The sequence below is a fragment of the Lissotriton helveticus genome, chromosome 2_1 (genome assembly GCF_964261635.1).
Source record: "Lissotriton helveticus chromosome 2_1, aLisHel1.1, whole genome shotgun sequence".
NCBI lineage: Eukaryota > Metazoa > Chordata > Amphibia > Caudata > Salamandridae > Lissotriton > Lissotriton helveticus.
Window position 1 is genome coordinate 1879200936 of NC_136059.1, and position 15863 is coordinate 1879216798.

The 15863-nt window shown below is 45.5% G+C and overlaps 1 protein-coding gene across 1 annotated transcript in view; it reads right to left on the reverse strand.

Moving 5' to 3' along the window:
* LOC144818921 (uncharacterized) overlaps nt 1–15863 on the reverse strand; it is a 147416-nt gene that overhangs the window by 47367 nt on the left and 84186 nt on the right. Inside the window, exons 6-7 of the mRNA XM_078676801.1 lie at nt 15466–15608; nt 2085–2181 (exon numbers count right to left, since the gene is read on the reverse strand). Coding sequence (XP_078532927.1) covers nt 2085–2181; nt 15466–15608 — 240 coding nt within the window. The remainder of the gene's footprint in view (nt 1–2084; nt 2182–15465; nt 15609–15863) is intronic.

A 15863-nucleotide genomic window follows, 5' to 3' on the forward strand; every position in this document is an offset into this window, starting at 1 on the left:
GGAAAATACTCTTAATGTGGTTAACAAAAATCCACATGAAACATGGCCGATTCCATGACTTCAGCCAATCTTATACGCTTTCAGGGGTTCTCCCTCTTTGTGGACAGATACTCCCATCTGAGATTGGAAAAATTCTGCACTTTGTTCTCCACCACAAGGTTCAGGGGCCAGGTTTCTTAGCTCTTCTTATTAGGCCTCTTACCATTTAGAGCGGTGTTTAACTTGAACAGAGTTGCCTCTCCAGTGTGATGTAAATACCACACAAATTATTTGATACCGTAGATTGAACGGGTCAGTTTCTGAATATTGACAAATGTGTCTGTTTTTTCTTTCTTTGTTATGTTGATATGTTTTTTTATGAATTGTGTTGCGCCGTACTGTGAAAATTATACAGAGTTTTATAAATTATTGTGAAAACACTCTTATTTTTAACTTCTATTTCTACTTTTGTGGGGTAGTGAAATGATCAATCTGAATTTGGGTTGGCACACATTATAATGTACTTTTATGAAGGATAACATTAAACCTTTTGTAATTTCGCTAGTGTTGTGGTGCTGAATTGGGACTTTGAGACGACTGAGTGATGATTAGGAACTAGATGTATGACTTTAATGTTATTATCATTTTGAGTCTTATGAATGAATTACATATATATTGTTCGGATCTCTCATCAGCTGCTGGGGGGGTTCCAGGGTGGGGAAAAAAAGATAAAATGGACATATCATTGGGAAGATTTTGATCTTTTCTTCTCTTTTGTATCAAAATGTTTGCTTCTAACTGTCGAAATTGTGGGTGCCATTTTGGATATGAAATAATGTGCAATAAAAATTATATATATATATATATATATATATATATATTTTTTATGTAATGCTGTTCCCACTTGAGATTGTATACCATATCCATTGAATCAATGAGGTGTAAAGCTAAGGGCTCAGAGTGACAGTTAAGTGCAATCTTGCATTTTGACTTGCCGACTTATCGCTTTTCAATATCGAATTAATAAAGATTAAAATACTTTTGTGTAATGTTGACATTTTCACTGGCAGGCTCCAGAAAACATTATAAGTTTTGGCTGTCTGAATCGGATCACAGTACCTATTGACTTTTCTTTGCTTTATATCACAATCTAAATACATTTATGTATGAAATTACAACAAACGAATTGGAACTTGTCATATGAATGAAGGACTTCACAGATTTCTGAGCACAATCATGGGTTTGCATTAAAAAATAGATAAAAAACACAGCACAAAAAAGCAGAATATACAAAAATATTGAAAAAGTACTGAAAATGTGTGCAGGATAGGGTTGACATAAGTATGGGATTAAGGACAGATTCAGGGTTAGAGTTAGGTTGCGTTTAGGGGTTAAGAAGGGTTTCTGAAGCAATGGAGGCTGTAAGATAAGGTGGATAGGTTAGGGTAGAGGTTATAGTTAAAACGGGATTAAGAATGGGGTTATGGTTAGTATTGGGGAAATAATTAAGGGTGCTGTAAGGGACAGGGCTACGATTAGACTAGCTTTAGGAGTTCAGTTATGATTAGAGCAAGGGCGGTGTAACTGCAGGATGTAGGAAGGTGTTATAGTTAGGGTTGGGATAAGATATATTTTAAGAATTGTGGTAACATTCAGTTTGGGGGTTGCGTTAGACTAATGGAAGGTGTAAGTGATGGTGTAGAAAACTTCTGAAAACCTGGCTGTTCATCTTTAACCTTGGTATTGCTTTGCAAACTGTTTTCTGTGGCGCCGAGAGATCCCCTCGGGGATGATTTGTTGCTTCTATCAAAAAATACTAAGTAAAAAGGAATGGTAAAAGAACTATCTGAGGGATAAGGGTGGAAGAGCAGGTGGTGTGGAGCAAAGACAGATATAACATAGAGTAACATACAAATGCTTACGGTAAGTACCATGTAAGGGTTAGGGTACGGTTCAGGGAAAGGTTGAACGTTCATCTATGTACAAACACAAATATAGTGGCAAACAAATGTTGGTATGAGTAAAAGTAACACTGATTTTGCACTGCAAGGTAAGGCATGATCACTACCTTCGCTTACTGGAGAAGAAATTTCTTATTTACATACCTGGTAAAAATACGTTGGGTAGCCCCATAAAAATAGGCTTCCATAAAAGAATAGAACAGGTGCTTTTGTTTTCTCAGGTCGTCCAATAACCCAGGTTCTGAAAAGGGAAAAAAGACACAAGGCAATCAGGATCTATTCTGCAATAAAGGTAGAACATGGTATAAAACACAGCATAATCACAAAAGCAAATGAGGAGTTGTGGATATCAAAGATGTTTTTACAAGGTAGAAGTATATCAAACCTGAATGTTTCAATATTCATTTGTTTAGAGATTGTGCCCTCCCGTTCACTGCACTCCTATGCCTACAGACGAATGAATGTGAGAGCAAACGTACTAATGTACGAGAGTACAACTGACTGGAAAGAAAACTAATAAACTCTAAGTATAATTGAAAATATAGGCATCATGATAAGGAGCACAGGTATGCTGGGTGTTTGGCAATAGCTTTTTGCTCCATAGACTTATTTGTGTGAAAGAAGAAAATTGCCTTTTCGTCATGTACTCAAGTGGAGAGGGTGTCATAAATGTAAAACAGACATCTGATGAGCATGATAAAATTCAGAAAAACACGCCTATCACTCATTTACACAACAGATGTATGTGCAGTCAGATAGGCAGCTCTGAAGTTCTACTTAGGGCCTGATTCTGATGCGGGTTGGAAAGCTTCCCGACCGAATCGGTTTGGAAATGGTTTCCAACCTACTCGGATTGGGAGAGTCTGACCGACAGAGTACGATGCATCCGGATGCTTCCCGATCCAATTTGGTTGGACTCCCATTGACTTTAATGGGAGCATATGTTCCTAAATGCATCATAATTGGGCCATTAGTCGGTAAGACATGTTCCCGATCCGATTTGGAAGGAGCAAATGGCGTTAGGAAGCCTTCCTAACCGCATCAGACTCTGGCCCTAGGTAAGAATGCTTTCCTAACCGCATCATAATCAGGCCCTATGTGTAACAGTACAGAATGGCACTGGTAGGTAAGTTCTTTTGATAAGACCATACACAAAATGAATGGCTCGCTAACATATTTTTGAAGGCTGGGAATCCCCTCTCCACAGATTTCTTCTGATGTAACAAGTAGATTTCGAACTTGTTTGAGATTCTAACAATTCCCCAGGAGTATTTGTGAAAATCTAGCACATTCATAAGTTTTCAATGGCACTACTGCTACCCAAAGATTACTTCTAAGGATAATCTGCAAAATCAAGTGCGCTGTTAAAATGCATTATCAGGCCGCATACTTTTTTCTCCAGCAGAAAGAGATTTTTCCAGGTTGAAAAATGACCTCCTCCGTGCATGTATGGAAGTAAGTGGGTGATTTTCACACTCGATGTGCACACTTACGCTAGACATTTGAGTGACTAAGTACTAGTGCACAAATTGTTTATGAGAAGGCATTGTGTACATTTTCTAAAAAAGTTGCACATTTGTAGTGTTCACTGTTCACTACCTTCTCAATGACCACCCCATGCTCTTCCTCCCAGGATACGTATAATCTTGCCTCTATGCAACTATTTAGCACTTAGTAAAACCCATGGTGGATTTTTTGTAGTAGTACCTTCCGTCAGCAGGTACTGATTCTATGAACTAGGGCCTGCTGATTGCATTACAACCCTTAGTTAGTGAACGTTAGTTGGGCTCTTGCACAATACAACCAAATGTAGTGCTGCCAAAGGCATGGATGTTGATTCCTGACTTGCCCTTTGACCACCCCGACTTACATCACAGGAAGTAACCTAATACGAACGTTCACCTAATATATTACGAAGTGATGTCACAGGACATGTTGCTGTGATGACAGCATGAAAAGGGACATCACTGCATTACAAATCATGCAAGGCTGATAAAGAGGTTAGGTACTGCCTTTATGATCTCCCTCTTATCTGCTTCCCTCTCATCCAGCTGTTTCTTTCTCATCCATCTGCTTCTTTATCAAGGCACCCACATCTTCCCCTCAGCTGTCGTTCCATTTCTGTTTCTGTTCTCTCCTCCCTTCCCTCTCCACGAACATCTTTTAAGGCCCACCAGAGGCTGCATTTGCGATTCCTAGCTTGCCCCTTGAGACCCCTGGCCCTACCCCTGAGAATCCTTTCCTAGTAGATCACTAAAGTAGTGTCAGGAATGCTAAACTGGGCTTTCCTGAGTTTTTTTCTTGTAATTATGTTTACTTTGCAACATAATTTATTGTTGCTGTTTAAGAAGGGCCAGCAAATGGCACCTTCTTGTCTCTTGCTGTCGCTGGACATATCAGGGGAGAGGGGAAATACAGCAGAGAGTAGAGAGAAAAGAAGTGTTAAGAGAGGAACGAGGGAGCAGCAGTGGGACCAGAAAAGAGGAAGGAGACACAACAGATAGGTGAGATGCAGAAGCAAAAGTGAGAGTGTGTATGTGCGTGTGTGAGAGAGGGAGAACTACTGAGAGAATAAAAAACAAAGAAACAACTGAGATAAATGAAAGGTTTCAGAGATACATGTTGGAGAGATAGAGACAGAGAGGAGTGTGAGAGAGACAAAAGAGAAGTTTAAGACAGGCAGAGAAAGGGATGTGACAGACAGAGGAGAATATTACAGTAGAGCCCAAGATATAAGTTAGAGCAGGGGTACTCATAGTACAGCCCGCCGGCCTCCAGCAGCCCGGCAAGCCTTCCTCGGCGACCCGCGGACCTTGCAGACATCCTACCTGTGTTTAAAAAAAAAAAAAGATTAACAGTGTCCGCCAACACTGCCGGTTGCAGCAGCGCTCTATGGGGGCTGGGCGATTCCAGCGAAGGTCAGAGTGGAGCTGCAGGGGCACTGAGAAGAGGTGAAATAAAGCCTCATTAACAAGTAAGTGGTCTTTTAAAGACCTGTGAAGCACTCGGGTGCGGTCGGGAAGCTGTCTCAGCCCCGGCTGACACACACGCACGCCAGGTGAGGTGACAGAGGGAGAGGGAGGGAGGCAAAGGGGGGGAGGGAGAGGAAGAGAACCAGACAGAGGGAGGGAGACAGAGGGTGACAGAGACAGGGAGACAGAGAGAGGGAGACAGAGAGGGAAGGAGACAGAGGGAGGGAGACAGAGGGTGACAGACAGAGGGAGACAGAGAGAGGGAGGGAGAGAGAGGGAGGGAGACAGAGAGAGGGAGGGAGGGAGGGAGGGAGAGGGTGACACGGAGGGAGGGAGAGGGATGGAAGCAGAGATAGAGGGAGGCAGTGGGAGACAGAGAGGGAGGGAGACAGAGAGGGAGGGAGAGGGAGACAGACGGAGGGAGACAGGTGGAGGGAGACAGAGGGACGGAGGCAGAGAGAGAGGGAGACAGAGAGGGAAGGAGGGAGAGGGAGACAGAGGGAGGGAGAGGGAGACAGACGGAGGGAGACAAGCAAAGGGAGACAGGTGGAGGGAGACAGGTGGAGGGAGACAGGTGGAGGGAGACAGAGGGAGACAGAGGGAGACACAGAGGGAGGGAGAGGGAGACAGAGGGAGGGAGAGGGAGACAGACGGAGGGAAACAGAGGGAGGGAGACAGAGAGAGAGGGAGACAGAGAGGGAAGGAGGGAGAGAGGGAAGGAGGGAGAGGGAGACAGAGGGAGGGAGAGGGAGACAGACGGAGGGAGACAGGCAAAGGGAGACAGGTGGAGGGAGACAGGTGGAGGGAGACAGGTGGAGGGAGACAGAGGGAGACAGAGAGAGACACAGAGGGAGGGAGAGGGAGACAGAGGGAGGGAGAGGGAGACAGACGGAGGGAGACAGGCAAAGGGAGACAGGCAACGGGAGACAGGCGGAGGGAGACAGGCGGAAAGGGAGACAGAGGGAGACATAGGGAGGGAGACAGAGGGAGGGAGACAGCAGGAGGGAGACAGAAGGAGGGAGACAGAGGGAGGGAGACAGAGGGAGGGAGACAGGGGAAGGAGACAGAGGGAAGGAGACAGAGGGAAGGATACAGAAGGAGGGAGACAGAGGGAGGGAGAAAGAGGGTGACAGACAGAGGGAGGTTGAAAGAGGGTGACAGAGGGAGGTTGAAAGAGGGTGACAGAGGGAGTCAGAGAGAGGAAGACAGAGAGAGGGAGGGAGACAGAAGGAGGGAGACAGACAGAGACAGAGGGAGGGAAACACTTGATTGTCTCTCTAACTGTTAGAGAGACAATCAGGTGTTAGACAAAAAGAGACAAAAGTTTAAACCAGTGGCTACAAATCGACAGCTGGCAGGCAGAGGGAAAGAAAGAGATGTGACATACATATAGATGAAAAAGGTGCAACAGATCTATAGAGGGCAGACAGGTGTGAGAAAATAGATAAAAAAAGAGAGAGGCCTGAAAAACATTGCAGAGAGGGGACCGGGTAAAAAAGAGGCATGTAGAAGATAGGTGAGAGACATGTGGGTAAGACGCAGTTTAAAGAAACAGAGGCGGAGAGTAGGAGGCAGGTGTAAGAAAGGTGATATAGAAATGCTGGTGTGAGAGAGCTCAGACAGAGACAGAAAGAAAGAGGGGGTACATGTGAGAGAGCGCGGATAGAAACAAGCGGAGAGCGAATGAACAGGTGGGAAATAATTCATAAAGAGACTGCAGAGAGAGGGGCAAATAATCTAGAGATGTGATAGAGAGGTCACAGGCAGATGAGAGAGAGTTTTGTAACAGGACTGGTGCAAGGCAGATAACAGAGAGTGTGGTGAGAAAGGGAAAGAGATAATTGACGGACTGAGAGGTGGAAGAAGTAAAAAGGAGTCAGGTAAAAGAGACAGGTGAAAAAGACAATTCAGAGAAGGGGAGAGACAGGTGGGAAATACTTTTTAAAGAAAGATAGTATAAGGTAGGTGAAGGAGGAAAGAGAAACTTATGTGATACCTTAGAGAGAGGGAGACAGGTCACAGAGAGAGAGCTAATACAAATAGCTGAGAGATTTAGGGAGGATAGACAGGTGAGATGTAGGTGACAGACAGCTGCAAGGTACGGGGAGGGGGGATGGTTATTAAACTGAGACTGCCTTTTGCATGGACTAGAGTCAAGGGTGCGCCCAGCAAAGCATTAGTGAATAAGGACCAAAATGCACAAAATAAGATGTGAACCCGACCGAAGGATACTACGTCAAAGCAGGCTCTTTCTTTAATAAAAATATTTCGTAAAATATTTTACTGGAAATTATATTTGAAGGTCTGAATTACTACATCGCTCAACTGTTCTTTTCTACTAAGGAACACATGACATACAAGCGAAACACGAGCTGTTAAAAAAACTGCCAAACAGCAAATCTGAATGTATGATCTATTTTTAGATCACATTGAAAAGTCTTTTTCGATCCTTTGATGATATAGCGTATAGAGTTTCTCTGCGGCCCGTCGTCAGCAGAATTACGGTACTGAAAATAAAAATAACGGCCATGCTGCATCTTTCCAAAGAACTGTTTCCCTGCAGGTACGCCGGGAGCATTACAGTTCACAGTAGATCTCTTCTAACGGGACCGGGCCTTCTTGCGTTGACCGTAGTTCTCTGCTGGGCTCTTCAATACGTTGTTACCTATCAAAATGTGTGACTCCTCCTCAGTGCTGATTTTGTTACAGAAATAAAATTCCAGTCATTTAATAAAAAATACAAATGCATCCTCACCCACTTCTCTGGACTAGTGTGGATGGAAATGTCATGCAACAGAGCCAGTGGTTGACCCAGAGAGGAATGCGGATGCTGCGGAGAGTAGTAGCCCCTTTGGACTGGTCCATATTGCGCTGGATTCAGAAATCCTGGTATGCAACTAAATCTTGCAACTTAGTGGATAATACTATTCCCATCTAAAACGGAGAAGACATCTGACTTGACGACAGCCCTCAATCATAGGTTTTGGTCTGACAGTAGTACCTTAACCGTGTTCAGAAACTACATATGTCAGATGCTTAGGTCATCATTTTCCAATTTTTAAAACTCACCCCAATTGTTTTAAATATTTTTCATATTAGGTGCCAACTGCCGATCCAACAGACCTGAAAAACTACCAGCCCATCTCTCTCCTCCTGTTTGTAGCCAGTCACCGAGAGACTCGTAAAAGCCCAGCTGACTGCCTTCATCGAAGAGAACTCCATCCTGGATGCCTCCCAGTCAGGATTCCGAAGCAACCACAGCACCAAGACCGACCTCCTGGCTGCCACTGACGACATAGGCATGCTACTGGATCAGGGACACACTGCGGCCTTCATCCTCCTAGACCTCTCCGCAGCCTTCGACACCGATTCACATTGCACGCTCATGGACAGACTTCACGATGCGGGAATACAAGTAGCCGCCCTCGACTGGATCCATTCCTTCCTCTCCGGCAGAACACAGAGGATTCGACTTCCTCCCTTCCTCTCCAAACCCACGGATATCAACTGCAGAGTACCCCAGGGATCATAACTGAGCCCCACGCTCTTCAACATCTACATGGACCCCCTCGCTGCCTTCGTCAGACAGCATGGGCTCAGTATCGTATCCTCCGCCGACGACGACACCCAGCTAATCCTGTCACTCACGAAGAACCCCGAAGACACCAGACTCTGCTTCCAGGAAGGAATGAAGAACATAGCAGCCTGGATGAAGGACAGCTGCCTGAAGCTAAACTCAGAGAAGACCGAGGTCCTAATCCTAGGACCCACCCCCACAGACCATCCTCGGAACCTCTGCATCATCCTAAACTCCTCCCTCTCCATTAGCCGCCATTTCGGCACCGTTGCCTCCACTAGCTTCAACTGCCTTTGCATCCTCCGTAAAACCTTCAAATGGATCCTCCCTGACTGCAGAAGGACCGTCACCCACACAGTCATAACCAGCAGACTGGACTACGGCAACGCCCTCTGCACTGGAATCAACAAAACTCTTCTACACAGACTCCAAACCATCCAGAACACCACAGTCAGACTCATCCTCGAGACACCACGCCACAAGCACATGACCCAACACCTATGAGGCCTTCACTGGCTCCCCGTCGAGAAGAGGGTCACTTTCAAACTCCTCACCCATGCCTACAAATCCCTCAACAACATCGGACCCAAATACCTCAACGAGAGAGCATCCTTCCACATACCCAATAGGAGCCTCTGCTCCGCCGACCTTGCCCTGGCAGATGCCCCTCGCATCCACCGAAACCGATCTGGCGGTAGAGCTTTCTTCTAAATCACAGCCAAAACCTGGAACGAGCTCCCTGTGAACATCAGGCGCTCCCTGGCCCTGCACATGTTCAGGAAGTACCTCAAGATATGGCTCTTCGACTGATCCGGAGCCAACCCCCTCCCCTAAGCGCCTTGAGACCCTCATGGGTGAGTAGCGCGCTTTATAAACCCCTGATTGATTGATTGATATTTCCCATTGCGTAGTTCACTAGCAAACCTGAACACTCCAAAATATTTTTTCTATTGAGACTCTATGAGTACAAAAAAGTGCAGTCACATACACCATGACTATGAGAGCGGGCAGGTTCCATTGTGCACACTAAATAACAATGATCACAGAATAAGCATTATCAGAATCCTAGGAGAAGGACAGAAACTTATTGTAAGAGAACAGGAAGAGGAAGGCAGCAGAAAAATACAAAATGGAGAACTGGGAGAAGTGTAGAAGGAGGATGGAGATTTCAAGTACGGACATGGCAACACCATCCACCATAGACTATGGAACAGGCTGTGCTTGAGTTAAGTTAGAAAGAAGTGCTGGTGAGAATTACTAGTAGTAATCAGGAGAAAATGTGATATGTCTGGAACTGATGGAGAAAAAAGAAAAGTAGAGGGATATGAAGAGCAGACTGCGTGCACATTAGCATAGGAAGTCCCACAAATGTGGTTAAGGAAGCTCTGGTTATTGCTTTTGGTCTTTAACCGGCTTTTATAACAGGATGGGTGTAGTAAGTAAACAATTTCTTGTTGCATGTGCATTGTTATTGTGGGGAAATGTTGATATTACCACTGCAAAAAGAACAATTGATGGACAGAATGCAGAACAATGTCATACATTCACCCCAGTACAGAGATCTGGGCCTAAATCCATTGTTTTTTTGCTCACCATGCCAATCCAGTTTGGACCCTGCCATATGGAAATCAGTCATCGACCATGCACCCAATGGGAACAGTCCAGCCCGAACTGCCATGCCAGGTCCTCCCTGGACTGGAAACAAACATCCTAGGACCGGTTTCGGGTTTTCAGCCCTCATCAGCCAGGATAGCTTGACTCCAGTGGCATGGAGAGCACGGGACCCATGTCTGGGCATCCCCATCCCACTCGGGGTGACAAATGCAAAAAGAACAATTGATGGACAGAATGCCGAACAATGTCATACATTCATACCAGTACAGAGATCTGGGCCTAAATCCATCGTTCTTTTGCTCACCATGCCATTCCAGTTTGGACCCAGCCATATGCAAATCATTCTTGACCCTGCGCCCAATGGGAACAGTCCAGCCCGGAGTGGCGTAGTGGGCAAAAGAACGATGGATTTAACCCAGATCTTTTGACTGGGGGAGAATGTTTGCATTGTCAGCATTCCGTCCATCATTTGTTTGCTGAGATATTACCACTGGACACACAGACTAGTTACAAAGTGAAGTTACAACATGAAACTGTTAACAATGGCCAGACCTTAGAAGGTCTGCACCAAGAGGGCAGAGATTCCACAAGCTGCAGTTTTTCCTGTTAGCCCAACAAGGAAGTAACTTTAGAATGACAGAAGGGACCCACACATTCAAAAAGGAGAATAACTTGACTAATGTAGAGTAGGAAAAGTTGTCTTGACATGGCTCAGGTGGCAACTATAGAAATATTTCTGGGATCAACGTCTGCAGAACTGAAACAGGTAGATTACTGTGAAAGGTGTTAAGTATCATTTAGTAGTAAAACGTTACTGCACAAAAGAGGTTTAGTGGTCCGAGACACATCATAAGATTATGGTTGATCCCGCATCAGTCTGGGAAAGATAAGCCCTTCTCAGACTTTGCCAGCATATGGCCCCAGTTCAATCAGGCAGCAGCAGAAAGCAGTGATGGGCAGGGCACTTTAAGTTTAAAGTGCGCATGTCTTTTTGGCCAGCCATTTTGCAACGCCAGCCAGACATGAACATTTTAAACCTCTCTAACCCAGCTGTCCTAGACAACTGGGTTAGAGACAGCATAGGGATCCAGTGTACTCAAGAGCACAGGAGGAGTCCACTCCCTCCAATCCTGGTGCTTCTTTCATCCTGCATGAGAGCAGAGCTAGGATTGGTTACTGCAGTTTCCTGGGTCCCACATTGGAGCCTGCCTACCTGCCTGCCTACCAGTAGTAGACTGGAGCGAGGAGGATGTTGCTCCAGGAAGGTAAGTGGAATATTATTATTCTTTACTTTTATTTTTGTCCCCCTGCCCAACCACCCTCTTTACATGCCAGCCGCCACTGTTGAACTCCCAAAATGTTTTCCTCTGACTCAGCAATAAATCCTGTATTTATGCCTAAGCTTCGTGGGCTTCTGTAAAACGACCAAAACCTCTTATTCTAGTCCAGCCACAGCAGAAGAAAGAGTGAGGCCTGAGATTATTCAGCCACGGTGCTACTGTTTTTATTAAAAATGTACCATAGAAAGTTTTTTATATATGCTTAAAGGGACTTGCATACCACTGTCCCTCTATTAGAGTAGGCCAGGGAGAAGTGTTCATTTCATTCTATGTGCCTCTATCTGCAATCTTGCTATGCCCTCCAGCACCTGGTTTTACACACTCCTACAAGACTTTGGGCTAGATAGATTTAAAGTTTGCAGGTGGCCCGCTGTCTCTCTAGGTGGAATCCTGATGGACTGCTGCCCACCATACTTACAGATCACCGGCGGTTCAGCAGTGACACAAAAACACTAATAGCGCCCAAACCCTGGAAGTTCTCTCCATGGGTGTGGGGGTCAATCAATCAATCACTTTATTTCGTACAAAAGAATGGCATAAAAAGTATTCTGTGTACAATATACAATCATAAAAGGATTAAAAAGCAAAATGATGTACAATTTCATAAGAAAATCCTTAAAAATATGAAATTAAAAAAAACAAAATTGAAAGAGTATTAAAATCTTACGAGTACTGCTAAAATCTTACGAGTATGGGTGTGGGGGTCATTTTGCTTTTTTTCTGTCTGGTACTGACATGTTTTTCCTGGCAGTGAGGGACATAAAAAGCATCAGACCATCTGCCCTAAATAGTCTAATATCCTTATTTTGATGGGCTCTACGCTGTCGGCCCGCAGGAGTAAGATTCTTAAGAGCAGAGGCAGCTGGGGCACCATCATCAGAAAGATGATGTGAGTTTGGTGTACTGGGTACTTCATCACATCTGTGATGGAGTACCATGTCCACCAAACTCCAAATTACGCGTTGATTGCTTAAACCTTCGTCTTTCAGGAAAAGTAAAGTGTCAAATGTGTCTGGTGGCAGTTGCAGCACACATGAAAATGCAATAATGTACCTTTTAAATTAAACTTATTTTTCTGAAACTCATTTGGTGAAATTTTCTTTCTAAATTATGCGTTTCTTTGAGATTAAAAATCGTTCCCTGAATGCACTGTAGGAGAGTAGGATCTGCTTCTTATAGTTACCCCCACTTTTTGCTGATGTTTCACTGTTTTTCGAATTTAGTCTGGCGGTGGCCCTGCTATCCAGGACCCCAGCCTAGCTGCTTCCTCTCTAAAATGATTCCATGTACTTTAGGTACACTCCAGTTTGGTTACAGGGGTACCCTTATAAGTCCCTTGTATATGGTACACCATGTACCCAGGGCATAGGTACCCAAGAGGCCTACCAGTGGCTGCAGCATGTATTATGCCACCCCTGGGCAGCCTTCCAAAAGACACCACCGGTCTGCTACAGCAGCCTGTGTAAGGTGGTGTATGCACCCCTTACTTAGATATAGGTTCCCTATATCTACCTTATATCACTACACATATAAAATTATCAGTCACCCCTATGGCAGGCCTTATCAATCCTGAAGGCAGGGTGCTGGGTTTTGTGTGAGAGGGTGCCCATGCATGAGCAGGGCCCCTCTGCAGCCTTCGGAATCTATTCTCCGGGGTTGTTCTGTGATGCAGCCAGACCATATACTCTTAAGTGCATTATAACCTTGCTGTAACTGCTAACTTTGGAATGGCTGCAAGGAAACATGTCGTGTTTGGTGTAAAACACTTTGAATCATACCCCCCGCCAGTCCTGGTGGCGTGGGTATGATTCCACCCTTCTAGAGGGAACGACATGTACACACTGGTACACCCTGTACCAGTTTAAAAGAGCCCTGGCATCACAAAATGGATGCCACTGCCACAGACATGAGGCTGGCTTCCTGATGCTGGACGAAACTCCGGCAGGGGAGGCCTGGACAATTGGTTTCCTGTCACAGGGAGGTGTCACCATCTCCCAGACAGGCTTTAGTGTATTGGGGTGGGTGGGTGCACTCCAAGAGTGCTTTGAAGTCAGCACTGGGGGCACATTTGGTGTCCCTGTGCATAGCCCAGTTCAAACCGGTTGCAGGGGCTACCAGCCCCTGCTCTGGCGTGAAACTGTACAAAGGAAATGGGTGTAGCCACCCCTCTTTCCAAACACTCCCATAGGTGGGTTCCCAGTGTTTGTCCCACCCCTTCCTTGGGTATAAGATAGGAACCCCTGGCAACAGGACTTTAGATTACACCTGGACGAAACTCCGATACTGAATCCTGGAACTTCGACAATCTACAAGGCGCTAGATGACTGCAGGATCTCCCTTGGAGTAAAAGCAGGCACCAAAGACGCATCTGACCAGTTTGCATCTCTGAAGTTCCCGCTAGACGCCAAAGTATTTGCAACACAGGAGGTGGGTTTCCAGACTTTATAGAGGCTGACCCGAGTCCCCAGTAAAGCTGAGACCCGTAGCCCTCGTGGGTACCGTGGAACCGGAACCACTGGACACTGTGCACATTTGCAAGTGCATTAGCTTCTCGACGTTCCTTGAGGCTGTGCATTGGGTTACTTGTAGCCCAGACCTCAAGCACCTTTTCCACTGAAGATTGCTGGCTCACACTCCACGAGTGTTCCGTGAGCCGGCCCTTTGTGTTTTCGCTTGAGGTACCTTCGCGATCCCTGGTCCGTCGACCGGTGGGTCCCTGAGAAGGCAACTTTGACTTTCCTTGGGCGCCCTGGTTGCTCCAGATGTGCCCTGACTCTCCACCACTTGGGGAGTCCCCTTGACCTTGTTGGTCTACACCAAAGCATCTTTTCTCTTTCTGTGTGGGTTGCTGTTGCCAAGGCTTGTTGGGTCCAATCAGGGCACCAATACTGCAACACTCGACATCCTTTGTGGGACAGCTGGAATCCAGCTCCTGGTCATCATCGACGCCACCTGGTCCTCGTGGCTGCAGAGTCAAGCTTCACCTCTTCGCAGCTGAAATACCCAACATCGGTGGGCATTCGTCTGCTGAGCCCCTGGTCACTGGCAAGTGACCCAGACTCTGTCCCCTCTGCTTTCAGGTCCTTCACATGGTCCAGGCTTGGATCACACTGAACACTTTTCTTGTCCACGGCAGCAGCACTTTGCAGCAGATCTCCATTGAAATCAACGACGATTCCCAACACCGTTTGACACCTATGCACCCGGCTTCCCTGGGTGAGGTAACTCTTGTGCTTCCGTGGGTGTTGGCCCTGGAACCCCTTAAGTCTAAAGGGATTTGCTCAAAGTCCTCTTCTAAATGTCCTTTTTCTTTAAAATTCCAACCGCGACTTTCCCCATAGAAGCTAACAGCATCTCGCGGCTGTGTTCTCACACTGCAAGCGTCCCCCGTGGGTCCCCTGTGTCACTACCTTGGGTGGTTCCTTGTAGTCCCAGCGATTCTACAGGCTTTAGGCCTTGTGTCTAGTCAAGTCGTGGTTCTTATGCCACTTTCTTAATATATGGTTTGGTTCCCCTCGGGGCCCAGTGTATATTGTGCTACTTACTGTAGTTCTATTGCATTTAAAGTGTGTACTCTGCTCTGTAATCTCATAAAGGGATTAGTAGAGTGTGTTTAGTAATAAATAAATATATTTTATATATATACCTTGTGTGGTTCTCCTTTCATTTAGACATTCAAGAGGTTATGATCTGGTAAACCAAGCTGCTTTACACTCCTTCAAGACTTAGCCTGAAGGCTGCTCTCCACAGCTACCACTAGGATAGCTTTCAATAAAGGTTGTCTTAAACCTATCATCAATAAGGGTTGTTTCGACTGGTGCAAGGTGCCCACTATAACTAGTGGACAGCATATGCCAGGCCAACTTCTCACATGCACTAAGAATTGCACAGGTCATAAATTAAGAGGATTATGACTTTACAGTTTTGACTTGCTAAGCATTGGACCATGCTGCGCTTCCCAATTAGTAACATCACGTTGAGGATCCCTCCCTCTCTTTAGTCACTGCTAATGCTATTCATACCTCCAATCAAACCCTGAGTTCCCGTTATTTATCCGTGAAATGATGCTTTGTAGGTAGGAAACGATATTGCTTTCATTAAGTCCCTTGGCGAGTTTCAATGGCGTGTTCCCTTTGTTGTCTTTAGTTTTCAAGTCAACTCCATCCTGCATCAGAAAAAAAGACAGAGGGTAATTTTCTACCATACATCAGCAGCATGAAAACCTTTTGGGGTATTTTTTGAGAGGTTGGGTCCTCACTTTTATGAAACATATTGAATGGTGCAATTGTTTTACAAGCAAAGAAGTGGAATGTATTGTATAATGTAAAGTAGTAAAATACGACTCATCAAGCCCATGCAGACTAAATTGTGGTCTGCCTAAAACCATGAGTGAAAGTGCATGTCTTCTTCGCTAATACCA